The sequence below is a fragment of the Calidris pugnax genome, unplaced genomic scaffold, assembly GCF_001431845.1.
Source record: "Calidris pugnax isolate Ruff unplaced genomic scaffold, ASM143184v1 scaffold102, whole genome shotgun sequence".
In the NCBI taxonomy this organism is placed as follows: domain Eukaryota; kingdom Metazoa; phylum Chordata; class Aves; order Charadriiformes; family Scolopacidae; genus Calidris; species Calidris pugnax.
Genome location: NW_015090846.1, coordinates 5778270 through 5804607, shown reverse-complemented (window position 1 = coordinate 5804607; position 26338 = coordinate 5778270). Strand labels below are relative to the sequence as shown.

Below are 26338 nucleotides of genomic sequence, written 5' to 3'. Positions count from 1 at the left end.
GGCCCCCCCGCCCCCCCCCGCCAGTCCCGTCCCCGGGGAATAACGGCCCCCGAGCCATCCCGCAGCGGGATGAGAAGGCAGACCGGGGTAAGGCAGCTCCTTTAGTGCCACAGGACAGACACGCACCAACACCCCGCTATAAACACGCGGAGGCAGGTCCGTCCGGGCAGACCCGCTCCCTCGGGCCGCGCTGCCCGCTCCGGGCTCCGCCACCTCCAGCCCCGCACCGGGACCGCCCGCCCCTCCCGTGGTGAATGTGCCACCGGCTGGGGTTTCTGTGCCGAGCTCCGTGTGTCCCACACCCCAGTGACACCCCCACCCCACACACGGTGCCTGCCGCCCCCCGCAGACCCTGCCCTAGAAACCAGGGACTTTGTCCAAAGCTGTCGGTACCCGCCCGCCAATAGGCCCAGGCACAGCGGGCTGATGCAGACACGACGCGGGGCAGAGCCGAAACCAGACGCACCCTCCGCTGGGATATCCGAGCCCCCGGGCCGGTAACCCCAGAGCCCTCCCGCCCTCCCCCGGCGCTGCCCCGGGCCCGGCGCCGCCGCCATTTCAGGCCCCGCGGGCAGGCGGAGGCGGGTGCGGCCCAGGCCCCGCCCCGGGGCGCGCGCCGGCGGCTGACCCGGAAGCACTCGCCAGGCGTGGCCCGTCCCCTCCGGAGCGGTAAGATGGCGGCGGTCTCCGTGCTGCAGGCGCCGAGCGGCGGCTTCAGCTTCGACAACTGTGCTCGGTGAGGCGCGGGTGGGACGCCGGGGTCGGGCCCGGGCGGCAGCGGGCGGCGGGGGCCCCGGCCGGGGGAAGATCCTCGGCCTTGGGGGTTGGCCCACGCCTGGCCTCACTTCTCCCCCTCCGTTGCAGGAACTCTCTCCTGGAGGCCGAGCTCGTCCAGAAGGGCCTGCGGCTGCCCGCCCCCCGCAAGACCGGCACTACCATCGCCGGCATCGTCTACAAGGTGAGGTGGGCGCCGGGCGCGTCCCCTCGGTGCTGGGTGGTGGGCAGGAGGCCGGGCCGGGCCGAGCGGGCCGCCCCTCCGCCGCCGGGCAGGCCCGGGCCACGGCCGCCCCTCGCCCCTCAGCGGGGGCCGGGAAAGGCCGCTCGGCCCCGCGGGCACCTCCTCGGGAAGCGGCGGCCCAGCGCCCAGCGTGGCGGAGGTTCCGCGGTGCTGAGTCACGGCGGCCCCGGCCTGTGCGGAGCCGGGCTCCTGTGGGCCCCCTCCCTGAGCTGCCCCGGGCCGTGCGGTCGGTGTCCCCGTCCGTGCCAGGAAGGGCCCTTTTGGACATCGAGGCTCTGGGAATAACTCTGTCTTTCTGCAGGATGGTGTTGTCCTCGGAGCAGATTCGAGAGCAACAGAGGGAATGGTTGTTGCTGACAAGAACTGTTCAAAAATACACTTCATTTCCCCTAATATCTAGTAAGTATTTTAAATGTTTGTGGTGCGATGCTATCGGTTATAGTATTGGGGTTTTAGCCATGTTGTTTACTAACAGCGAATATTAAGGTCTATTTTAAAACAATAATTTATTAGCAAGGCTTGAGGATTTTGGGTATCTGAAAACATTGACTGTATGAGAACCTAAGTTCTGCACTTTTACAACGAGAAAATTTCTACTTGTTGCATAGAGTTATGCCTCTTCTCTGTTTTCCCCACCTCTTCCTCATTTGCTTGTAATATCTTTCAGTTGTTGTGGCGCGGGAACAGCTGCAGATACTGAAATGACAACTCAGCTGATTTCTTCCAATCTGGAGCTCCATTCACTGTCTACTGGACGACTTCCAAGAGTCGTCACAGCTAATCGAATGCTAAAGCAAATGCTTTTCAGGTAACTGAATGGGTTTCTTATTTATTAACAATACTGTTAAAACCCCCAGAGAAGTTTCAAGCTCCTGTGGTGGGGTGTCATTCCTCAACCTGCTTAACCTTCATAACAAGGCTTAAGGAGAGATTTAATAATTGCTCTTTGCTTCATAGGCTTTTGGGTTGAGGTGGAAAAGAGGTCTAGGGGGTTTTACAGAATCAATACTGTAGTTGTACCGTGTTGCCAGTGTTTCTGTGGCAATAAACGTTTAATAAACTGTTGATTGTACACATGAAAACTGTTGTGTATCTCTGTGGTGAGATGGCTGGACCAGTAATGATCTTGTAATGTGCAAACTTGTAAAATAGAGAATTTCGTGTGACTTGTAATAGAATCACTACCTCAAAATACATTTTATTTTCAAAAGAATAAAATGTTTAACCATTTGAAGCCCACAGCTGTTAATATAGAATGGTTGGTGCAACTGTATCATCCAGCCTGCTTGCTTGTCCAGTGCTTTTTTGTTCTGCATGACACTGAAATATACTGTATTTTAGTAAATTTATTGCTTTAAGCTGTTGCTCACAGATAATAAGATTAGTCTTCCTGTTACAGAGATGTACCTGGTGTAAACATGGACAAATCTGCAAATGTCTCATTGTGTTAAGAACCACAGCTTTGTTGTGGACTGTCAGATTCAGGTGTAACCCTTGCTCCTAGGTATCAAGGCTACATTGGTGCCGCCCTGGTTTTGGGGGGAGTGGATGTCACAGGACCTCACCTTTACTGCATTTATCCCCATGGATCGACTGACAAACTGCCCTACGTTACCATGGGTAAGTGACACTCCCTCAGTATTGGAACAAACTGGTGAAAAGGGTGAATGTTTCAAATTATTATTTAAAGTATTAGTACTTAAATTCCATTGTTTGCTGGGATCCCAGACTTCAAAGATAAAGTTGTACCCATATTTGTAAGGAGAGCCTTAGTGATCACCATCGTCCTCAAAGTTCTTTTTGAGAAGGGAAATAACACATACATTGTTGAAGGGAACAACACACACATCTTGAAATATCACAGAGCTTGTCCAATCTTTAGCAAAACTACTCTTTCTCAATAGTAGTCTAGAGCTTGTTTGATTAGTTCTGAATTCTTGTGTGATCTATAGCCAGTAATCTGGGAGTAAAGGGTAAAAAATGGTAAGAGATTAAGCTAATGCCTTCTGAGCTGCTAATAAACCTGCACAGTTTCATTTGTGGCTTGTGGCTTTTAAGGTTAACGCCCTACTGAGATTATCATATATCTGGAAAAAGTAAAATTCCAGATGTAACCAGGGTTGCAAATACTTTTGCTCTCTGATTGCTCAAGAAGACACTGTATCATTTCAGGCTTGTGTTTCATTTTGAAGACTTGGATGATTTTAAATGAAAGCTTGGTTTTGGTAGAGCTATGAAAGTGTAATGTAGAGTCCAAATAAATATATTGGGAAAGAAAATTGATCTGAAAATGAAATGTGTCAGATTAGTAAATCGGATTCAGCACATGTCTGGTGCAGCTTTTATACTGACTGTGATGGGCAAAATATAACCTTAATTTTAATGAATCTGTTTATGTGCATGGTTGGCATCTCTAGATAAAACACCTACTTAGTGTATTCTTGGAAATGTTAAAGGTTTTTCTTTTGCCTCTGGATTTTTGCACTCCTGAAACTGCAGCAGTTAAAATTGAATGATCTGGTTAAGGAGAAGGGGATGAACTTGCAGAAATTCTGCAGAGGTGGTATCGGACCGATAGATGGTGCCATTGCCTCAGGAACCGGCAAATCACTTAGTTGGCAAGTGAATCCGTGTAACAGTCATGTGATGTCATTGTTTAGCCTTTGATATATAAAGAAAGTAAATGTCTGATTGTTATAATTGCTTTATACCCAATGTTGTAGTTAACTGTAAAACTCTGGCTCCGTGCTGACAGCTCTTAGTAGCTGATTACCCAAGTCAAGTCACTTTTTCCCTTACCTACAGGGTTACTTTCCTGCCGGTGTTTTAAAAGCTTTAAAATGTGGCATTTCTGAAAATCCTGGCCACTCCCCTTTCCCTCCACAAAATTGACACAGTAGCAGAGTAAGTTGGAACCAGTAGGAAGTAGAATATCAACACATTAAGTTCATTGTAGTTTAAACTTGATTTGCTGTGGGCTGTACCAGGTCTGGGGCTGGTGCTGACATGTGACATGTCTGTGCTGTCAGACAAAGCCCTTCTCAGCATCACTGTCCTTTACCTTCTACACCTGGTCCGTGTAGACTCACACTTCCTCCAGTGACTGGGATGTGTTTTAGTAAGAAGATTTGCTTATGCATACAAATGAAAGCTTGAACTAAGACAGCAGAAAATGAATCAAAGGTCAATTCGGAAATAGTAGTTGGCATTTTATTTTGATCTTGTTTAGACTAAAATATTGTTTGGTTTTTGTTGTTTGGTTTTGTATTTGGTTGGTTTCTTTTTCCCACGTGTTCTAAAGGCAGTTCATTAAATCAGGGTATATATTTTTGGCCAGTTAGTTTATGGAAATTCAGTATTAAATAGGAAAGGTAGTTGAGGTGCTGGGGTTTTGTTTGCTTTAATGTGCTGGAGTGTGTTTGTGGATGGACAGAGTGGTATCCTCCCTTGTAAGGGAGATTTAAAAGATCCTCAGTGCTTACTCAGGAGTGAAAACATCAAATTAAACTGTTTATGCTGACAAAGGACAAAATTGGATTTCAGCAAACGATGCAAGATTGTCTGATTGCTTGGCTTGTCTAGGAAAGCTTCTGGCCAAGACTTATAATGAAATGCATGCATAAAATTAAAGCACTTGAAGTCTGTAGTTCAGCTTTCAGAAGCAGTCAGTGCGTTCCAGCAGTCCCCGGTGGCTGCGGCGAGTCCCCTGGTACCCGTGTTGCTTCATATTCATAAATCAGCTCGTCCTGCAGAGCCAGCAGTCCCTCTGCCCAGGCGCAGCCCCGCCGCCAGCCACCCGCCTGAAAAATGATCCCAATCGATGGGGCTGGGGAGATCTCCCAATTCTTATCTGGAGTGAACAGCAAATTGAATAACAATGAGAGCGTGTGAGTAACGGCCCTGTCAGGGAGCCCCGACACTGATGGATGGGCAAGTGCTAAACGTTGCTCTCTCAAGACTCTGTGCATCCTCTCCCCTGGCAGGCGGAGGTAGCAAACAGGTCCTTGGGTGATGAAAATAGACTGTGCTTAGCAGTAAGAAGTTGTCTTCAGTGAACGTTCTGCTAAAAAGAGCCACTTTATCTGTTTTAGAAAAGCTACTGCAGTTGCAAAACATGGTGGAAAACATTGTTGGCTGGATTTTTTGCTGTGTATCGATAATTATCTTTCACTTTAAATCAATACTGAAGTGGTACAACTGCTCAAGTGAAGACTAAATGGGATTTTTAAAGTGAGTTTATTACAGTTGAGTCCAGGAAATTTTTTAATAACTTGGTTGTGAAAACCTATGAAACGACCAATGTTTCTTAAAGAAAAAAATTTAATAAATTTCTTGTGGTCCCATAACTTCCTTGGTTCATGCTAATTATCAGACTGAAAAGAATTTGCCTCAGAATACAGGTTTGCATCTCAGTTTCTGTACTTCTTTATAATTATTTGGCAATCAATATTTTTATATGTTTAGATGTGAGGTTAATACTTCCTGGATATTTGTTTCTAAAGCATAGCTTACTGAAAATGTGTGCAAAATAAATCCTTTGGATTTGATATGGCATTTTTTTTCTCAATGATTGTTCCCAATGTGTAACCATTCATAGCAGTTAGTGGTTTTTAAAAATCTAGCTGAAAAGGTTTTTTTCATAGAATACAACTACATGATGACTTTACCAGTTATACTTTAATTGTTGCCCACATGCAGAACAGTTATGAACTTCCAACGTTTAAAAACCAAAATCTAACAAAGAAAATTTTCTGCATTGGTTGTGTGTTGTTAAGGTTTCAAACAAAAGTTATCTGAGCTAAGTATCTCATTTGGTGTGACTTTGAATCTGGGCTCAGTTAAAGACACTAGTTAATGACACATCTTAATAATCACAGCTTTCCTGAATGTTTTAATAGATTAGAGGTTGAACTTCTGCATCTTAGTGATGTTGAGTCCTAACTGCTGGTGACTTAAACCAGTTATTGTGTGTTTGAGGTGGGAATATCTATCCCTAATTAATGGATGGTGTTTTGCAATGGTTTGGATTTTATCTTTCTCCAGACATTATGTTTGGGAGTTGTTAGGTTTGTTTCTACATAAAGGCAAAGCGTGCTTGTTAAAAATGAATTATTGGTGGGCACTGAATCCAGGGATAAGAGACCAGCTGTTTCCCCATACACAAGCAAGTTCTCCATAGACCCTTAATATCTAAGTTTTCTGTGCTTTTATAGGTACTGCAATAAGAAAACCATACTTTCAGTGTTTACTTAAGTTCCCAGGCTTTATTGCTGGCTTTCCTGTTACAATGCATCTCTTTCACAGCTCAGTTGAATTGCTTGGAACATTGTGGGGTTTGTGGATTCTCTGTGGGATTTGGCAGGTAGAGGGAAGTGGGTGTGAGTGGGTCCTGAAGTTCCCAACTGGGCTGAGGAGCAACTGCCCACTCCTGGTTTCCTGCATTTCTGCATGGCCAAGTGACGGCTGTCAGTCCCCTGGCAGTGCCAACAGGGGATTGGTGGGTTTTCTTAGTCAGTGTGCTACAGGTGAATATAGGTACTTCATTAGTTTATTTCAAAATAGTTCATATTACTGTTGTCAAATAGCAGATGATTTGTTTTGATGCAGGAACTCAGAAATAGACATCTATTTATGTTTCTAAAAACACCGTGTTTACATCTGGTGCTATTAAGAGTAAAGAATTTTCATTGTGCTATTTAAGGTTCAAGAATCTGTTCTTTCAGAGAATGCTAGGCTTATAAAACTTACCTTTAGGATTTATAAGCAGTAGAGGAAAAAAAAAAACCTCTGAGTTTATTAAGCTTTTCCAGCTTTACTTCCTGTTCTGTTACAACCTCCTTGGATTGTGGTTTTTAGATGTAAATGTCTACATGTAAATCTTAATTTATTTAAACCTACAACAACTCTCTGAAAACATATATTATAGGACTGTCTGCATTTATTTATTTATTTGAAGTTGATACTAAATTTCACATTTATTTTCACCTTGGTAATATAGTGAGATAAATAATTAACAGTACAATTCTTTATGCATAAAGGATTTCATGTAATGTAAGGTTCCCTCCCTTTTTCCTTTTTCTTCTTTCTGAGTCTGCTGAGTTCTTGCCCGTAGCTTCTCTTGGGAGCTTCCTTAGAAAGGAGCTGGAGGAATGAATCCAGTCTAAGCCACGTATGAGCTTGTTGCAATATTTGTGTCATTGATAACTTTTATTTGTCAGTACAAGTTTTAAAAAATTAAGACTACTGTTTGTTAACTAGTAGCTTTAATGCAGTAATTTGTCAGATATTGCTTTGCATACTTTCATTCTTGCACATTTTTTAGTCTTTATACTCTAATTTTTTTCAAAGATATTTTTTTTCGAAGAGCCCTTCTCCAAGGTTAGGATTGTTTTCTAGTTTTGCGGCTTCCTGTTCTGCTTATGGTAAGCCTTTATTTGAGTATGGTAAGAATGTGGTCTTCGTTTGAGACCATATCTCATATTTATTTTTTTTCCCCTCTCATTAGAAATGTTCCTATGTCATTCCACAAGAAGAATTATTTTATGGTTCAAGTCCTGTATTTGTTTTGGAACACACCTTATTTTGACCTTGTTCGAAGGATCAGTAAAATTCCTTTTATTTGTGATTTCTTCTGTGATATCAGCAGTTCATTTCTGCTATTAGTTGCTTAAAAATTATCTTTATTCCCAGTTTCAGCATTTAAAAAATGGAGTCCTGTATTGCTCCAAGGTGTAAATGAATAGTCATTGCCTGTAATACAAGTACACACTTAGAGTGTCCTACTGCTTTTAGATGTGATGTATTTGGTACTGTAAGGGTAATGATCCTCAACCATAGCAATATTCTCTAACAGGAATATCTGTCATATTCATTGGGATTACCATGTTCATTGATTTGTGTCTGTAAATCTGCTGTTTCTACCCTTTAAATTTGATCTATAATTGGACCTCCTTAAATGGTTCAGATAAGGTAGTCTGTATTTTCTCAACAGTGTCACTGTCAGCTTCTCTTTTTTCATTATACATTCAGCAGACTTGATAAAATCAGCAGGACACCTCATTTGAAACTGTTTAATCGCTGCCTTTTTCTTTCACTAAACCATTGAGGTGGTCAAGCGATATACACAAATCATTTTAAATAGAAAATATGGCTTTCTCTGTGACCCAGCTAAACAGATAGCAGTATGCAAAACAAGTTAAAAAGTAATAAATGCCAAAAAATCTTCTAATTGGAGTAAAAAATTGCAGGTAACTTTATTCACTCCCCAAAAGTAGCACGATCTGAAATATGATTAGGGCCACAGACAGGCATCTTCCTGAAGATTCACTCTTTCTGAACAAAGCAAGTTTACAGTTTTAAATAGTATCATACTGCTTTTCGTATTAATTTACGGAAAGCACATTTATAACACCTGCAGTTACAGCGCTTTGGGTAGAGACAGCTTCTGTTCCATCACTGCACTTACACTGCATCCTCTAAGAGAAGTAACGTTAAAACTCATGTTTTCTTATCTGTCATTTTGTCTATTCAGCTGTTATTGTTCAATGTAAAAATAACGGCACAAAGTACATAAAAAAAACTGTCTTAAAGTAGGTGTGGGAGATGCCCTGATGGCAGCAGCCAGTTACCCTGTTCCCATTGCTGGGTCACCCATCCCCGTGCGTTAAGGTGACTGTGCCAGGGCAGCTCGTTAAAGCAATCTAGTCATTCGGGTGTCTCAGTATGCACTGACATACCCTCTGATATGCCCAGGCACAAGGTGGGACAGGAGGAATGGAGGGGTAGGAATTACAAACTGTGGCATCCAGTTAACTCTCTTTTTCTAACCTCATTTTCATATCTTGGTGTTCAAAATGGTAAGGAAAAGGCAGTGAGAACTGAGTCTGTGACAAGTGTGTGTACACCAGCTGTAAATTTAGGATTAAATTAGGTGCTGGACTTAAAGAGGGTGGACGCTCCAGAGTGTAGAATAAGCTAAGGTAGACTTGGCTAAATAAGTGTCCTAATTTTGTTACTGTAGGTTCTGGATCATTAGCAGCTATGGCAGTATTCGAAGATAAATACAAACAGGACATGGAGGTAAGATATTTTTTTTTTTTCAAGCTCAGTGTTTCTTCCGTCAATAATTCTCGTGATTGTAAGAATTTCAGAGGTTTGAAGCTTTAAAAAAGTTGTCTTCTCTAGTTTCCCTGCACTTAAAATGTACTAATGTCAGCTTACTGCAAAGCTGTAGAAGTTGATGGGTAAAATAAATTTAAAGAGATATAGTTTCTTGCGAGTTTATATATGGAAAACTTGTGTGATTTGAACGTAGGTGAAAGCTTTAAAAACACAGAACTTACTGGTTATAGTTGACTTTACACAAGGGCTGGTAAATTCCCCAGTCACTGTTGCTGGTTTTCCCTCAGTTGGTCCTTCTCTCAACCTTGAAAAGAGAATGCTCAATTGTAAAAGCAACAAAAAAATGTTCAAGTAGCGTATGAAACCAATTAGATTTGTGGTTGATTGGTCAGGGTCAGAACTAGTAACTGCACTTTTATTTTTTAATATCTGCTTAAAAGCTGATTATCAGAAGATTTATGAGGTTGTGGGTTGTTTGTGTTTTGTTGGTGATCTTGATAAAAATTGGAAACTGGTTGTTTATTATGGAGACTCATTCAGAAGAGCTAAAAGCTGGAGTGTCATGATTAAGAAGATCAGGATAAGTTATTCAGTTATTTTTAATGACTGTGTGCAGTACACTATTTTTGTATTAGCCGTAGTATTTCCTTCCCCTTAGTTACACCATGTTCAGTGCCTGCTAAACTAAACAATGAAAAACCCAGTTATCTGCAGACAAGACTATTGATGAAAACAAACCCAAAACAATTAAAAGGCTTTCTGTGACCAGATTTTGTAAAATGCCTCAGTAATGTCAAGCCCTCTTTTAAACCACATTAATCTCTTCAGACTTCCTGTGGGTGCTGCTTCTCATTCAAAATTGATTAATAATTTCACAGTAAAGAAAAACCCAAGTATTGAACACCAAATTGAAAATGGAACCCGTTAAAAATGACTTGTAACGCTAACGGTTGCAATCATTGCAGCCTAAAATGCAGATACAACAAATCTTGCAGCTGTTCACTATCAGTGGATAACATAAAAAAGGATAAAGTCGATTTACTTCAGCAAAGATGTTCAGATGTTCCTTATCTTTTATAAAGGATATATATACATGCAGCTACTGTGGGTCATTTCCTCCCCTTCAGATGTTGGGGTGACTGCAGTATATTTTCAGGTGATGATTCTGTAAGTCCACTGAGTTCCTCTCTCAAACCTAAACAAAATTAGATTTAAATTTTAAAGTGATGTGTCATACCCTGTTACATTTCATGAAGAAATGTGACATGCAATATCAGTTGATTTAAAAAAACCCGAACAACAGGTTTTGAGAATTTTCCAGTAGTTAAACTGCTTAAGAGTTAGTAACAGAGTCTTCTAGTTACTCCTGGAACTGGCTCCTTTTCTGTCAGTACATATGAAGTAGTAGTAGCTGTGCAAAATGATGCAAATGCAGTAAAAGTAGGATTCCTGTGTTGCTGCAATGTTTTGTGCGATGCCTGAAGACACTGGACTTCTGTCCTCTAGGCTATTTATAAATGTCATCAGAAATACTGGAATATTTTTAATGGGCACTCAAGTTTCTTCCACAAGCAGCGTTACTCTAGATGACTGGGAGAAGGAACCATGAGATAGAGGTGGTTCTTCTCCCCTCCTGCTGCTGGAAGGATGGCAGTCTCTCTCTCCAGCCTCTTGCGTGACCGTGCACTTGGCACGTGTGCGATTCCTGCTGAAAACATGGACTGCAAATCCCTGGAATCAACAGCTACAGGGTAATAGTCCTCTCTCAGAGATACAAATGTCAGAGCGCTGTGCTGGGAAACTAAAAATTTCATCTTATTCGCAGCTAGTTTTTATGCTTGTATTTTAAGTCGTTCTTTGTGTAAGAGCAACCAAAAAAGGCACCAGAAATTGGTAAATCTCCAACTTTTCCTATTTAGAAAGGTCATCCTCATTAAATTGTCTTCATACACAACCATAAATGGCAGCAGATATTCACTGTTATAACAAGCGTGTAAAAACGCAGCCTACCAACTTGTTGAAATGGATATTTAGATCCTTGAGACCTGCGTGCACCTTAACCTTCCTTTGTTTTTACTAGATACTCTGTTATCTAATCACAATTTAGTAACTGTATTCATTAAACCAGCAAAGTTTTAGGTGACAAAGCTCAACTGCAGTCTTAAACACTTCTTCACGTCCTGCTATGGCTGCCCGCGTAAGGTATTTACCTTTTGAGTCAGATATGGGGTGTTTTTTCCCCAGTAAAGTAACAAAATAATAAATTATATTTCTAGTGAAATTAAAACAAATTACATCTGAAGTACACTAGTATATTTTACATAAAATTTGCTATGAAATGGCAATGATGATAAACTTGAAATTCCCGGAGATTAATTTAATAAAATGGGTAGGGGATTAATATTTTTCTGTCAGGATCAATACTGCTTTCTTTTGCACTAATTGTCAGAATATCTTGCTAGGGCTATTGGAGGGTAGTGGTGTGCTTCAAGACCATCACATCACAGAAAAATGATTCAAAGGCAAACTGTCCTGCACCCTCTGGTATCGACTTGCAAATTAGCATCTGGAATGTAATTAAACAAGCTTAATGAAAGTAGCAGCTGAATACTACTGGAAAAGACAATCAGCTTTTTTGCCTCTGATATATATTCTGTACTATTGAAGCTGATCACCAAACGCATCGTGTGAGCACAGTTAAAAAAATTAGCATTTATTTGAAGAATAGGAACTGTTTTTCATTCTGTTATGCTTTTGGCATGCACTGGTGTCCCAGGAGAGCCATGCCACAGCAGATAGTGCACAATATTTATAAATCCGTGACAGGCAATAATAGCAACTTGAAAAATTCTTTTGCTAGAATTTCAAGTTGAGAGCTGCCAAAAGCTGAGAGGATCAAATCTGCAGTGGCAGCTGCTGTGCCCTACAGTTAGAATCGTAGACTTTGAAGATGCTCAACTTAAAAAAAATAAAAAATAAAAAAAAATAAAAAAAGAAGACTGCAGGCTTAGCCAATTTTTGCAGGTTTCTAGAGCCCTGGCTCTCTGCCTTTTGAAGATGAGTTGCTGAAGCTTCTCCCACTGCCTGAGGCGTGCTAACACCAGCAGGATGTGTTTTTTTCCATAGACTTAGTGTGTCTTCAGATTTAAGTAGCACATGCTTTATCAATGCCAGCTGTGATGGTCCTTTCCCTGGTTGCGGTGCCGGGAGATGATCTTTACCCAACATCCTTCAGAGAAGCTGTGCAGATAGATGGTGACGTACACAAGTGCCACTTCTGCAGCCTGATTTATGGAGGCATGTTTCATTATGAAGCAAGTGCTGGCCTCTAGAGGAACCATTATAGATTGCTGAAGATGTGAACACTTTCAGCCCTGAAGGCCTGTAGATGCTTCAAAAATGTAATGCCAAGCACCTAACTACTGTGGAACAATATTAATCTGTCATGTGGGCAGCTATAGATCTACTTTAAAAAACATAAGTGGAAGAACAGCACATCTAATAGAGTGTTTTGAGCTTAGATCTTCCATTGCAGCCAATTTTTCTTTCAATAGAGTTTCAATCGAGTAGCCACATGGTTTTAAAACCTTACAGTGGGATTTTGCAAATGCATTCATGCCTTCTGGTGTTAAACAATGGTAAAGAAATACTCTGAGTCAGTGGGTATGGAAACCATCATGATCTGGGGAAAAAAGTGTCTACAATATTAAATTCTGGGTATATCTCTACTGTGTTGGTTGAATTCCTAGGGTGATTAGGGGGATATTATATATTTTATTCTGCTATTTGACTTCTGTTGTTTGAAAAGCAGAAGCTTTTTGTCTGCAATAGAATTACTTGATGTACAGCGAGGCTATGTTGTAGCCGTCTGATAAGAGCTTCGTGTTTAAGCAAGGGAATGGGCTGCTTGTAACTTCATATCTTTTCTGTATTTCATCAAAACAGCCAGGTTTAATAGAAAGAGGATCCAGAAGAAAGGGAATCGGTAGAAGCCACAGAAAGCAGAGCTATTGCAGGGAAAGGGAAGTAAATCTTTGTGTAATGAGTTCAGGGGCACAGAATAGGTGGAAAAAATGGAAGGAGGTAGTCTGGCAGATATTTAATAATTATTGTTAAAATAGATCACCCCAAAAATGTGAGATTATAGTTACAGTCATTTATTCTGCCATTTTTTTTAAAGTGTGGTAGGAAATGAAGTGGTACTGAATGAAAACAGAAAGACTGGAGGGGTAGGAGCAGATTAAAAAGAGAAGGGGGGCTGTTGTAACCGTGCTCCCCTCGGAGCGCAGGCACCGACCCTGCGCAGCCGCTGTGCCATCCAGGAACTGCCTCTGGCTCCTGCCAGAGACTTGCCCTCCTTCCCCTGTGGCCAGGTTTGCTTTGGTCATCATTCTGCAGTGATCACTTTGGCCAACTTGTTTGGTTTTGACAAAGGGGAGCGATCTCTGTATAAAAGGAGGAGTGTCGGGCGGATGGGCATTCCGAGTTGGGGGTACCTTTTCCAGGGAATAGTTCCAGCTGCCAGAGAAGATGTGTTCACAAAGAAATTATAGGAAAGCAGAGGACTGTAAGTTGCAAAATGTGCAGACTCGGGCTCTTCTGGTCCCCAGTTCTGTTTCTGGCTTTGCCACTGATTTTTGAGCAGCCCCGTATCCCCGGAGCAAAGAAACCGTGGCACAAAGGATGGTTTCCTCCAGGTCTGTGCTGTGTCAGAGTGGTCTAAATGCAGTTGTTGGTGTGTAACTCTTCTAGCACTAAAGAATGCATCAGACGCAGTAGAAAAATATTACAAAAACATGTCACTTTCTCCCATTCTTAAACAGCTGAGATAGGGATCACTCAAATGTTCCTGTGCTCGTATTTCCTACTGTCCCCCAATATGGTGGTATTATTTTTGTTTATTAACTACTGACAATAATACCACGCTATTTTCAGCAACTGTCAAAACTCTCTAATCTTCAACAATAGTTGTCTCATCAGTCTTATTTAGCCTGCATCTGTGTGATTCGAGGCTCGAGAGCGCTGACAAGCTGCATATGAATTCTGTATTCATTAGTGATGGTGATCAAACTGCCCGTGTCCGCGCCGCGGGGCGCAGGTGCGGGAGGCCCTGCCTGATCCCACCAGCTGACACCGGCGGCGTTAACGACGCGGTGGGAAGGTGCCCACTCACTGGGAGGGGTGGGGGCGGCGCGGGGGGGGCAGACAATGGGGATCACCGGGCTATGGGAGTTAGGCTGGAGAGCCCGCCCGAGGTACTTGAACCCCCATTGGTGTCAAACACGGAGATTAAGTAAATTGGGGAGGGGGGAGAACCTGACTCCAGGAACAAAAATAAGTACTTGGTGCTCTGTGTATCTGTTTATTTCATTACCCGGTGACAATAACTGAGACAGTGGCATTTCTTCGCTGCCTTTTCTGACAGAGCTCATGGCGATGCAGGTTTCCTGCCTTCCTTACAGACCTGTGTTGTTGTCTCCTTCAGAGATGTGAATTTCCGTGGGTAGATATCAGGGTTTTAGCGCAGACAGTCATCCAGAAAATAAAGGCTTATCATGCTGTTTCTTATTTTTAGATGAGATTAAAATTATTCGATGGCAGCCTGGTTCCTGTTTGACACGTTGGACAGGGAGCACTGTTCTCATCTCTCGGAATTGTGCCTTGGATTGGTTTCCTTTGCGGAACTAGTGTTAAACAGGAAATATGAGGCTGATTTAAAATGTGCTGGGTAGATGTGCTCTGGAAGGGCTAGGACTGCCCGAGACATGTTTTGAGGAGTGCTCTCTGGATATATCAAAGCCCAATTTCTGTGCGGAGATCACGTGGGAATCTGCTGACAATATCGGTCTGAGTTGCCCACGATAACCAGTAGCACCTTCTTCTAGTTTTCTGTTTATGGACTGTATTGAGGGAAATAAATTTTACTTTCATTTAAATTGGGCCTTTCTGCATGACAAAGAGCAACAATTTCTTCACCTTTATGAAAGTAACACTTAAACTTTGTGCGTAATAATGTAGAGGAGTTGGTCGGAAGCAGGGCTCGGTGTTAAGAGATCATTTCCCTGCACAGGGTGGATGTAGGACAGGTCATTATTTTTGATGCATTTCTCAGGAGCAGGTGTTGCAGTTTAAATTGTTTCGGTTTGTATATCTCCCGTAACTGCAGAACACAGGCAAAACACACTGGGAAATATTTCACATGGCCCAAAGCCCCAGGGGCTGTGGAGGCAGAGGGCAATTCCTGCCGGAGCAGGGAATGGAAGGAGCAGAGGGTGGGAGCTGGGCGGGCTCCCTCCAGCCAGTAAGTGTTATGGAGCCTTTTGGTGTATTAGGAAGGAAGAATTACCAGAGGCTCCAGGACTTCTTTTTCCAAGTAAAATGTTGACCATCATTCCTTCCCATCCTTTTTTCAGAGGTGAAGTAACATATGAACAGCAATTTGCTTTATATGAAGCCAGACGTGTTAGTGCTGGATATTATTTTTTTGATATGCAGTAATAATGTACAGCAACTTTAATTGTCATCTTCTGCGTGGTTTCCATATCTGGGTACTTGCTGGTTCAGTTGTTCCTGTTCAGCAATGCAGCTGTACAGAGAATCCAGGGTATCACACTGTTGGTAGAACATGCAGCCGGGCAGGATTTACAGCTCTGCTACTGTTCACCAAGTTCTTTTTATTTTGAGAATCAGTTCCCTAATAAAATGTGAACTTCACCCAGATATAATAATAGATGGATTAAATGAATTTTCGTATTCATTCCTAGTTCAGAGTATGGGAGTAGTGTTAAAAGAAATCCCATAGTTGTGAGAGGAGCTTGTAATTTAATTCTGTACCATTGGAAATATGTGTTGTACTAATCTTCATGTAAGGAATGACATATAGGAACTAATGTTATTGAATAGCAGTTCTGGATCATATAAGTTTCTTTCCTTGGCAGGTAATTTGGCATAAATTGTTAATGTAAATCCAGGTTAGTGGGGAAGACGTTATTTTACTAAAAAAGATAAACTGCTGATTAATTCAGTATAGAACTCAATTACAAATTGAAAGTGTCTCTGCGGGACGCCAGTACCCTAAAGACAGCAGATGTTGAATTGATACTCCAGCATATTTCACACTGGTATGAAATATTAACATGGTTTATTATACTTGTGTGGTGTACAATATCAGAGAGGGGGAGGTGGGGATGAGTCTGGGCTTGCAGGCATCGACCAGCCCAACAGGAAAAAACTGTAATCACTGAGAATAATAATTAGGGACTAAGGTGCATTTTATTTGGAAAGTTCTTAGTAGAAAACAGTTAGAAAAATAAACACATTTATTCACAACAAAACTGACATCAAATGCAGTAAATAATTACCTGATCTATGCTTCTATGATCTATTAATCAACGAATGTGGGTACATGTGTGTAAAAACTCAAATTGCTGAGCTTTAACAAGACCTGCCAGGTCAGTGCTCTGCTCTCACTTCATTTTGCATAATTTCCTGCCCGTGCCATATTTGTGCTGAAGCTCAGCTCGCTACTCCCAACAAAACCCATTTTCTCTGGGTTTTCTTTTGTGTGAAGTCAGCAGCACATTAACCCCCATGTGCTCATAATCCAGGGATTTAAGGAAGTTGGGGTTTCTCTTTCCCTGCCCTGTGTGGGTGGTGGTGGCAGAGCCGGGCTCTGTGCCCGGGGGGGGGTGAGGGAGGGGGCAGGGGCACAACGGGGATGTGCCCGATGGAAACTGCCCTGGGCTCCTTTTTCCTTCCTTTCCCATAGAAGTCCAGCTTTGAAAGCTTGCAGGAAAGTTAGAATTTAGACCAACGTATTTCAAGTTACCATTCCAAACAGAAGGCATGTTCCACAGTGTTTGGGCAGGATGTATTCTGGAGAGAAAATTCTGATCATATTTAATAGTCTTTGAGTCCTCCGATGCTGTTTGTTGTGCAAATATTGAGTCACTCACTCGCCTCCCTGCAAGTGAATGAAAGTAATGTTTCAGAACTTGGAGCATTTCAGTTTCTTGTTCAAGGTGGCTGTGGAAACTGAACTGGAAAATAACACGATGCACGTTACCTTGATTTAAAATAACTTAGCTGTTTAACACACAGGGTAATAGAGTTGTTATTTCACTTCTCCCTCCTCGCTTTTGCTTTAGAAACTACTAAGTTTCTGTTTATCTTAGTCTTTAACAGCTGTTCAATAAAATTAAGTAAACTTGCATGTAATATTTGGAGACATATTTTCCTCTAGATTTTAGATTTTGCTCTAGACCATACATGGTTCCAAAATAGAGTATGGTTGAAATTTAGCAGAACGGAGGCGATGCTGTCCCTGTAGCCAGACAGGGCACAGGTTTAGTCCTAGATACCTTTAGATACCTTCATTTTTCCATCACATGCTGAGAATATTGTGGTAAGTTGTGCCCATTCTTCCTTAGGCACAAAGGGGTGGTTGTTCCCCGGACCCGTCTCTGTGATTCATTCTTGCTGATGCGTCCTGTCGGGTGCTGCACCGTGTGTCCCAGCGCTGGCAGCACGCTGCTGGCCTGCAAAGGGATTCCTTTCACTTCTGTAAGAAATTTTAAAAAAGTAAATTCTGTCTACAGGTTTTAAATCTGGAAAAGGCATCTCCTGTTTAACTTCCTTGCAAAGTTACAAAATGTTGAGGAAATAATATTTGCAAAGCCATTCCAGCTGCTGCCTTTACTGCCAGAGGCATAATGATAAACTTGTTTAAAAGCTATTAGTAAAGGTGGTATTAATATGATGTAGAAACATCCACATCTTCTGTAGGGAAGTCTCTCTTTTCCTTCAGTAGCATTTGAAATCTGGGAATCGCTTAAGTGAGAAGAGGAACTTGATTCAAGTCATATACAAGAGTGATGTGTAAAAGTTCCTCATTGGTGCTGTTTGGGACTGGCGCCGAGGCGGCCGCGGAGAGGTAATCTATCAGTTCTTGAGGGTCTACAAAATGCAACTCTCCAGATAACAGGTTTAAAGTAAAGATTTAATACAGGCTCTATCTACTCTGATGTTGCAGTGACAGTTTAAAACTCATTCTCTAAATCTCAGCAGACTTTATAGCTAACAGTGGGCCCATATAAAGCTTAATGGCATTACAGCACATAAATCATCTTTTAAAGATGCTACCAGTAGCGCCGATATTAAATGCAGACAATTGTCTGTGTTATAAATAATTTATCAAACACCGTTTCAGATTAGCCTTCCATGCTGAGTTATTTATTTTAGCCTTTACTGTACTATTCCTAAGACGCGTTTTGAGAGACCCATTACTGGTCACTTTAATGAAGGTGGGGGTCTGTCCCCCCGCCCCGCGGTACAGCTGGGGTGACCATTACAGGGCTGAGCTGGACCTCTCTGCGCCTTGTACAAGTGCTGCCCATTTGTCATGCAGCGGTAAATGGAGTTGCACATTGGAGTCGTGGGACACATTGTGTGCTGCCGTGACGGAGACAGACAGATAGTGCCATAAAGCGCTGCCTGTCACCGCGCCCCGCGCTGCACTACATCACCCCGGCCCTAATCTCATTTAAGGAGCAGCGTGGACCCCAGAGGATGATATTCCCAGTTAGTTCGGTCTTTGCAACCATAAAGCAGGAAGTGCTCCTCTTATATACTCTGAACTTTTAGGGTTTTTTAAGATTAATTATTACAGTGACTCATTTGTGCCCCTGCACTTAAAACTGTGTCAGCACTTTCCCTGCCAGCCCCCTATTTCTGGGTGTAAAATAGTGGTGCTTGCTGCAACTCGGTGTGCAGGGTCTGACAAGGAATGGTGTGGGGTTTCTTCTTGTGGCTATTCTGGTTATCTTTCTAAATGATGAAAAGGGGAGGAGCAATAAACGCAGGACTGAAGCAGGGTTTTCTAAAATTAAAATGATTCCAGGTTCATGAACCGGGCTGCACTGTACCAGGGGAATGAGCCCAGCTTTAGACTTGCTCAGTGCTGCGGGTGCCTCGGTGCAGTTACAGCTGAGCTCCTCTGGATATTTTTAGAACTATTTTGATAACAGTAGGTCAATAGAGTGCTCATTAAAAAGTGAAAAAAGCCTTTTGATTAAAGGTGTAGCGTGACTCTGCAAGCTTTGCATTGTTGTCTAAAAAATATTAAATTTAAAAGGGGAAGGGAACAAAGCCCCAACAATTTCCTTTAGTTTTTGGAAGCTGTGGTGTTTTTCTTACACTAACAGCTCACATAATAGCTTAGAGTTACTCTGGTGTTACTACTGTTTAATTTTTAAAATATATCTACACGTGATTTTGTCTTTTAGTATGTGCAATAGTGCTAAAATCTGTGTGCACCAAATCAGTGAAGTTGGTTTCTATCAGCTGACTGAGGACATTCTTGCTCATTGGGGTTTTGTGCCGAACGCACTGAAGGACCGTGGCTGTTTTGTTCCACTCACCTTGGCAGACAGTGTCAGTCAATGTTTTGCTTCTTGTTTCTTTTTAAAAAAGAGTAATGCTAATAAAATTGGCAGGGAAATAGAAATTGCTTAAATTCTTACAGTTTACTGAAAAAGTGCCCCCCTCCTGGTCAATACCTTGATGAAGCTGTTAGAGCAGGAACACTGTTATTACAAGTTCTTTTTGGGAGGCCAGGGCAGAATGTGGAGTATGTGCCGGGAGCAGACGGGGTTGGAGCTGAGCTAATTTTGGGCTCCTCTTCAGGGGCACTTGGACACTGGGGCTTGTGCAGCTGCTCCCAGTCAGACCTTCTGGGAGCTGCTGGGGCTCTTGGCGTCCTTATTTCCACGGGGCAAGAAAGGCTTTTTTGCCACACTTTGTCACACTCAGCATCTTCAGGGCTTTCCTGGCCGGGGCAGGTGGTTTCTAACAGCAGAGTCTGAGGGGTTTCTCCAGGAGCTGCCCTGGGAATGAAGCCTCCCCGGGAGCTGCAGAGGGAGCCAGCGCAGCTCCAGCCGCATGTGCCGGGGAGGAGGGTATCGGGGTCCAGAACTGGCACCTCTGGTGCCTCCACATCAACACCCTTCACAGATTTTGTTGGGGCAGTGAAGATGATTAGATCTGTTGTGGTGTTTTAATGGAGAGTTTGATGAATTAGAAATGTTTCCTTGTGAAAGACTCATCTGCATGTTATTTGTCTTTGAGCCGTAGTTTCAGGCAGCTTCTGCCCAGGACATTTCTCAGTTCAGGCCCCGTGCCTGTTGCAGCAGCAGCAGCAGCTCCGTACGGGCCCTTTTAACAGCAAGTAGCTCTACAGAACCCGTACGAAAGCAAACAGGGGAGCTTCTGTAGGACAATGCACGGTTTCAGAAGCCATAAAGAATAGCCAGCTTTATTTCCTGTTCTAGTTTTCTGTTCTAGTTTTGCTGCAAAGATGATTGTATTAGTTGTCCTAAGGAATTTAGAAATATACATGGTTTTGAAATATATAAATACAGTAAATTTACTATATTAAATACATATTTAGCTACCTATGGAATTTCTGCAGTGTACAGCAGAAAAGAAACTGTAGTTACTTTTCCTTTTTTTTTTCCATTTAAATAGTAAGAACTTACCTCTGTCCGACCACTGCCATTTGGAATTACCTTGTTTGAGCAGCGCTTTCAGGTTTCTGTCAATATCCTGCACTTGTGTTCAGGGCTGGAGTTAGAGCTGTAGCCCGCTCCCCTTCAGCACAGAGCAAAGCTGCTTTGTGACACAGTTGCTGTTACAATGAGGTGAATAATTTTTGCAAACCCAGCTCTGTTACAAAATTACAGAAATCATTTTGGTTCTACAGAGGCTGATTAAATAGTCCCTGCCCAGGGAGGTGGTGTCGCTGAACTGGAGTGACTCTCTCATTGGTATGCAACGGGTGCACAGAGGGCACCGCAGGGACCGTGTAATGCACAAAAGCCTGGAAGATAAAAACTGTAAAATTTGTTTTCTCCATTCATTAAGAGAGAAATCTTAATAATTTCTCTGACTGTCATCACTGAGGCTGATCTGTCCTGAGGGGGGTGGCTCGTGCCCAGGACAAAAGCCTGTCCCTGCCCCTGGTCCCGCTGTTGAACCGACTCTCGTTAATGCTCCGTGGTGATTAAAGAGGCGCTGGGATCTCATTTATTGTTCTGAGAGCTCACAGCTTCCACTCTCACGTGGACAAACATTTCTGTGAAATGCCAACACTGTGCAGTGACAGCTTTTTTTAACTTTTCCAGGAAGAGGAAGCCAAACAGCTTGTGAGGGATGCCATCGCAGCCGGCATATACAATGACCTGGGCTCCGGCAGCAACATCGATATCTGTGTCATCAGCAAGAACAAGCTGGATTTCATCCGTCCGTACGATGTGGCCAACAGAAAGGGGGAGAGGTTAGTATTCCTGAGGCTGTGTGCTGTCTGTGCTCTTCCAGCAAGTCTTGTTTTCTGTAATGCTAAGTTTTGCCACAGTAACGTCTAGATCTGTGTATTGAATTGCAACTAAACAAGAAAAAGTTAGTGACTGTACCTGCAGTTGAACAGAGGCTGCCAGAGGCACCTACAGCTGTGTGATGGAAACAGATTACTTTCTTGCCTGCCACCCCTTTTCCACGGCAGGAGACTGTTCCTGAATTTCAGGCAGTTTGAGGAAGTTATGAAGTTTTGTGTTTGTGATTGAGCAGAGGCAGGTTTCAGTTCATTTTACTGCTCTGAGTACATTTCCGTAAAGCACCTGGGAGGGTTGCACAGGGGGTGACACTAAATCCTTCACAGAGGGGAAGTTATTTTGTCACTTGTAATTCTGAAATTTTCTATCACAATGCAAGGGTGGAACTCTTTGGAAAGGGTTACATGTAAGTATGTGTTGTGTGGTCTCATCACACTGACACTGGTCAGGACACAGAGGGGATGAAATCAAGTGCACAAAATCTGTGTTAGAGGAACTGGAAGATCTTCTGCACACTCAGGTGTGTTGCTCAGTGAAGTACGTTGCCTAATCTGGGAAATTACAGCCCGGGGCAGCTCAAGGATTTCACAATATGTACTTTTGTGTTACATATAACAAGTTGTACAACTTCTCCATCTGCTGCCAAAATAGTAGAGCTTAAAGAAATTGCTTTTTTCCTTCTTTCAAAGGCAGCCACTATGGCCAAAGCCACAAAGAATTGCCCTGCTCCAGTTAAAGGGCTTTTGGCTTTCTCACTGTGCAGCTCCATAAGCACCACCCTCCCCCTGCACAGACCCCTCGGGGGCTGGAGCAGAGCTGTTCTTACTCGCTTTACGTGAGATTTTGGATTCTGCTGCATAAATGGAAGAAAAGGGTGACAACGCCTTTGATCAGATGCAGTCAAGATTTCAGAAACGTGGCTTCATTAGAGGCAGGCTGTGTGTTAAATGTTAGCTAATCTTAGCACAGAAACCCAGAGCTAATACACTGGTAAAATTATTCTAGAGTTGCAAAAAATAAATAAACTGCTTGTTGTTTGAGTGAGGGCACACAGCAGGAATGTCCAACGCACTAATGAGATCCCATTCATTGCTCTAAGGTGGCCTTACAGTTACGTGGTAATTTATTTTTTTTAAGGATGTGTTTCCTAAAAATGGTCGTTGATGTGAAGCTGTATCAGTTACTGCAATCAGTTCAGAGTCTGCAGTTAGCACAGTGCCTTTACTTTTGCCTTTTAGAAACTTAGTTTTGGAAGCTTCCAGCGAAAGCTGGTTCATTCTGACATCTTAAAGGAGAGCTTTCCCACCCAGTGCTGCTGTCCAGCTTAATGGTCAACTGTTTCTTCAACAGGTTTGGGAGGTACAAGTGCGAAAAAGGAACCACAGCTGTTCTCACAGAGCACGTAGCTCTGCTGGACATCGAGGTGGTGGATGAGACCGTACAGACCATGGACACCTCCTGAAGGCTGCTGCCCTTCTGTGGCGCTGGAGCCTCCAGCGTCGGGAGACACACGCGGCCGATCCAGAATAAAGAGGGTTCTGACCATTCTCTTAATTGGTGTTTTACCTGGTGCTGGTTTCTGCTGCTGCTTTTCCTTTCTCACACTGTTGAAATCCTGAGGCTCATGTAGAACAGAACCTGGCCTCTTCCCCCGTCGGTGTTGGGGGCTCTTTACCCCCCCAGCCCTGTCGACCACAGGAAGGAGCTGGCAGGGCACAGACACCACCTCCAACAGTCCGGCTGTTACCTCACTCCAGAACAAAACCATGAGGGAAAACCTGTCCTGTGTAAGCCCCACGGGACAGGGTGTGATTTGACATCATGTTCTTTTCTTTATGGAAACCTACCAAACAGTGAGCAGGGGTTGTTCCCAACTGCTGGCCAGGTCCTGCAGCAGACTCCTACTGCTGTTAGCGCAGGGAAATAATACTGTTAGCGTGACAGGGAAGAGTTTTCTTCCCTGGTTTCTGTAGCTAGAGCCAGGCTGGGGAGTAGATCCACCCTCCCACCACTGATACACACGTTTCCATTTCTCAGTTACATCACTGAAGGCAGCAGAATTCAAAGTCTCATTACTTGCTTGGCTTTTTCTACAAGCTTCCACTTGAACCTTTTTTGCCCTAAAATCCTCAGCTTGTACTATTTGACATAAACTCATGTCAAACTGTTTCAAACCACATAATGAGTAGTAAACAACAACCTCAATAAAACCACACCAAAAACCCTCAGGAAAGCCAGGTGGGACTCCACCTGCAGAATTATCTTCTCATTGAGGCAAAAGGTGAGGTGTGTGACGTCACCTCCCCTCAGCTGCAAGAGGTCAATTCACTGGCCCCAGGCCCCAGCCCTGGCATCTGCAGCAGCACCCACAAACCAGCTGTGGAGCTGCCCCAAGGCCAAGGGTGAAGACACTTGAGCTCATGTCTGTGTGTCCATTTTCTGACAGCTGTAAGGAACCAGTTCACACACGTTTTAGGCCTGTTTTCAGTGCTTTCATTATTATTTTTTTTTTTAACTTTTTCCTTTATACTGGCCTTTTTTCTTTTTTTTTGTTTTTTTTAAACAAAGGTGTTCATTTTGTAAATCATTTTTTTATTTATCTAAAAATGCACAATTGCAAAAAAAATTACCTTTTTGAAATACATTTACTCATAAGCACTAATAAATTTCATGTAGCAAGAAAGTGACCAGACGTCTGGAGCCACTGGAGGTTGGGCTGAGCCCCCCTGGCAGCTCCTGTTCCTTGTCCCAGCGGGAGGCAAAGCACAACCTGTCCCCCCCCCCCGAGGTGTAGCTGCCACCACGGCTTAAAGGAAAGCTGCAGTGAGAAGGTGACAGTCCTTGGTCTTACACCCAGTGGTCGCTGAAGGAGCTGGGTATAAATTACACACCTTCACGTGGGAGCAGGGAAGGCATTTGGTGCCTCTGCGACCTTCTCCTGATTGGAATTTCCCCCAATCTCCCGAGAGCAGCAGCTCAACCTTCTGTGGAGAAAACTCTCAGTGAAATGGCACCTTGTGTTAATGGTACCAACATCAGTCACAGCAATTAATAGCTTTTCTTTGCTAAACTATATAAATACTTTGAAATTTGACGGGAAGTCATTGAAGAAGGCACTGCAGTTTTCCTTTAAGTAGAGCAAATTAGGTTAAAAAAAAAAATCCACTAAAAGCATATATATGTATGTAACCCTCTAACCCTAATCTTATTTCCAAAAAATTAAGAATTGTATGTTCTTCTTAAGAAAAAAAAACTAAAACAAAAAACCCAGGCACAGGCTGCATTTGAACTGTCACACACAACTCTACAGTTTGGGCCGAGCCCCCGGAAATGGAAACACTTGAACGTGAATCCACGTTTGTTCCTAAAGCAGTGAAGATTTTCCATCGCCAGTAAAGAAACAAATCATTGATTCAATGAATGAATTTAGTTGGTTGAAAATTTCCATGCAGTTAAAGACGATGACTCCTTCAGATCAGGTTGAGATTTTATAAAAATTCACATTCTGTAAATGAGCTTTCACAGTTCGACAGATGGGGCTGATCCTCATGTAGAACAAGATACACAAAGCATTTTACTTCTTTTTAAAAAAATTTTCAAAGTGTTTTAAAACACTGCTTTTCTGGAGTGTTACCTGTAGTACCTGATGTACCACTGAACGTGTAAGAGCATCTTCACCAACCTCTCGTTGGCTTCGACAGACACGGTCTGTAACAAGACCCTGTCGGCTAAAAAGACTCCTGCCAGGTGGGAAAATACATTTAAAGAGAAACGATTTGCAGAAGCAGGGCTTGGTTTGGGGGTGGTTTTCCCCAGGCACACGCTCACCTCAGCTCACCGGCCGTAGCCGAGTTAACAGAGAAATGCATCAGCAAAATAATCAATCTAAATTTTCAATTAAAAAAAAAAAAAAAAAAAGAAAAAGATATCTTGAAAGAAATGTGTTTCCCACCCCACACCCCCCCACCCCTTCCCGGTTCCTAAGGCTGAAGAGGAGGGAATTAATAAAAACACATAAATGGCTGCTTTAAAATATACGAAGTAAAAACTGAATTTGCTATTAACCATTTGCAGAAGAGGCAAAGTAGCAGTTATACAAATTACACAAAATCTACTGTAATTCTTACATTAGTATAAAGTGATTTCACTGAAGGAATTATTTCAATATTTCACATTACAGTTAAGAGGGAAGGGGTGTGTCAAACGCTCCGCCCCCCCCGCTGCTATCATCTAGCCTAGATTACACACGACAGTTTTAAGAAAAGACCCTTAAATGATCTACATCTGTAACATGTTATTGGCCTTAAAAAAAAAAAAAAAAAAAAAAAATCACTTGCAAATACCTCACAGAATCCTCACGTTAAAGCACGACCACCTTGTAAGAGTCCTTGTCAAATAACCTGCAGAAATAATGGAGCATCCATTGAGTGCTCAACCCTCTCCCTGGTGAGACTGGGCACCAGGCGGTTTCAGCTGAGAAATCAGATTCAAGTAAGACTGGGCTGTGCTGGCTCCGCGGCCGCTCATGTGCTGGAGGTCCAGACATGCATCTGTTTGGCTATTTGGTGCACGTAACCGATGTCGGGCCTTTGATCGGGGTCAGGGTATATGCACATGCTGACCAGCTCCCGCAGCTGAAAGAGAGGAAAACAGGCACCAAAACGTCAACCAAAGCGCTGAGTTCTTACTGGGAAAGGCTACGGGAATGTTTGTCCCACCCCTGGAGCCCCCGACAGGAGCTGGGAAGCCCTTGTAGGTGGCTGCTCCTGGCAGAGGGCAGGCACACCTCCCTCCCACCCGCCTGCGTCCCCCC

General features: G+C 43.1%; 2 protein-coding genes across 2 annotated transcripts in view; one reads left to right on the top strand and one right to left on the bottom strand.

Annotated features, from left to right (window-relative positions):
* The first annotated feature begins 674 nt into the window (after positions 1-674).
* Positions 675-23079, top strand: PSMB7 (proteasome subunit beta 7). Its single transcript, XM_014942970.1, has 8 exons — positions 675-736; positions 865-958; positions 1320-1417; positions 1686-1826; positions 2523-2638; positions 9039-9097; positions 21319-21470; positions 22876-23079. Exons 1-8 carry the CDS (start codon positions 675-677, stop codon positions 22985-22987), a joined length of 834 nt encoding a protein of 277 aa, XP_014798456.1. The 3' UTR covers positions 22988-23079.
* Positions 23080-25560: 2481 nt separating this feature from the next.
* NEK6 (NIMA-related kinase 6) overlaps positions 25561-26338 on the bottom strand; it is a 35436-nt gene continuing 34658 nt past the window's right edge. The window contains exon 9 of the mRNA XM_014942969.1: positions 25561-26159. Within this exon, the coding sequence (XP_014798455.1) occupies positions 26049-26159 (111 nt within the window). The 3' untranslated portion in view covers positions 25561-26048. The remainder of the gene's footprint in view (positions 26160-26338) is intronic.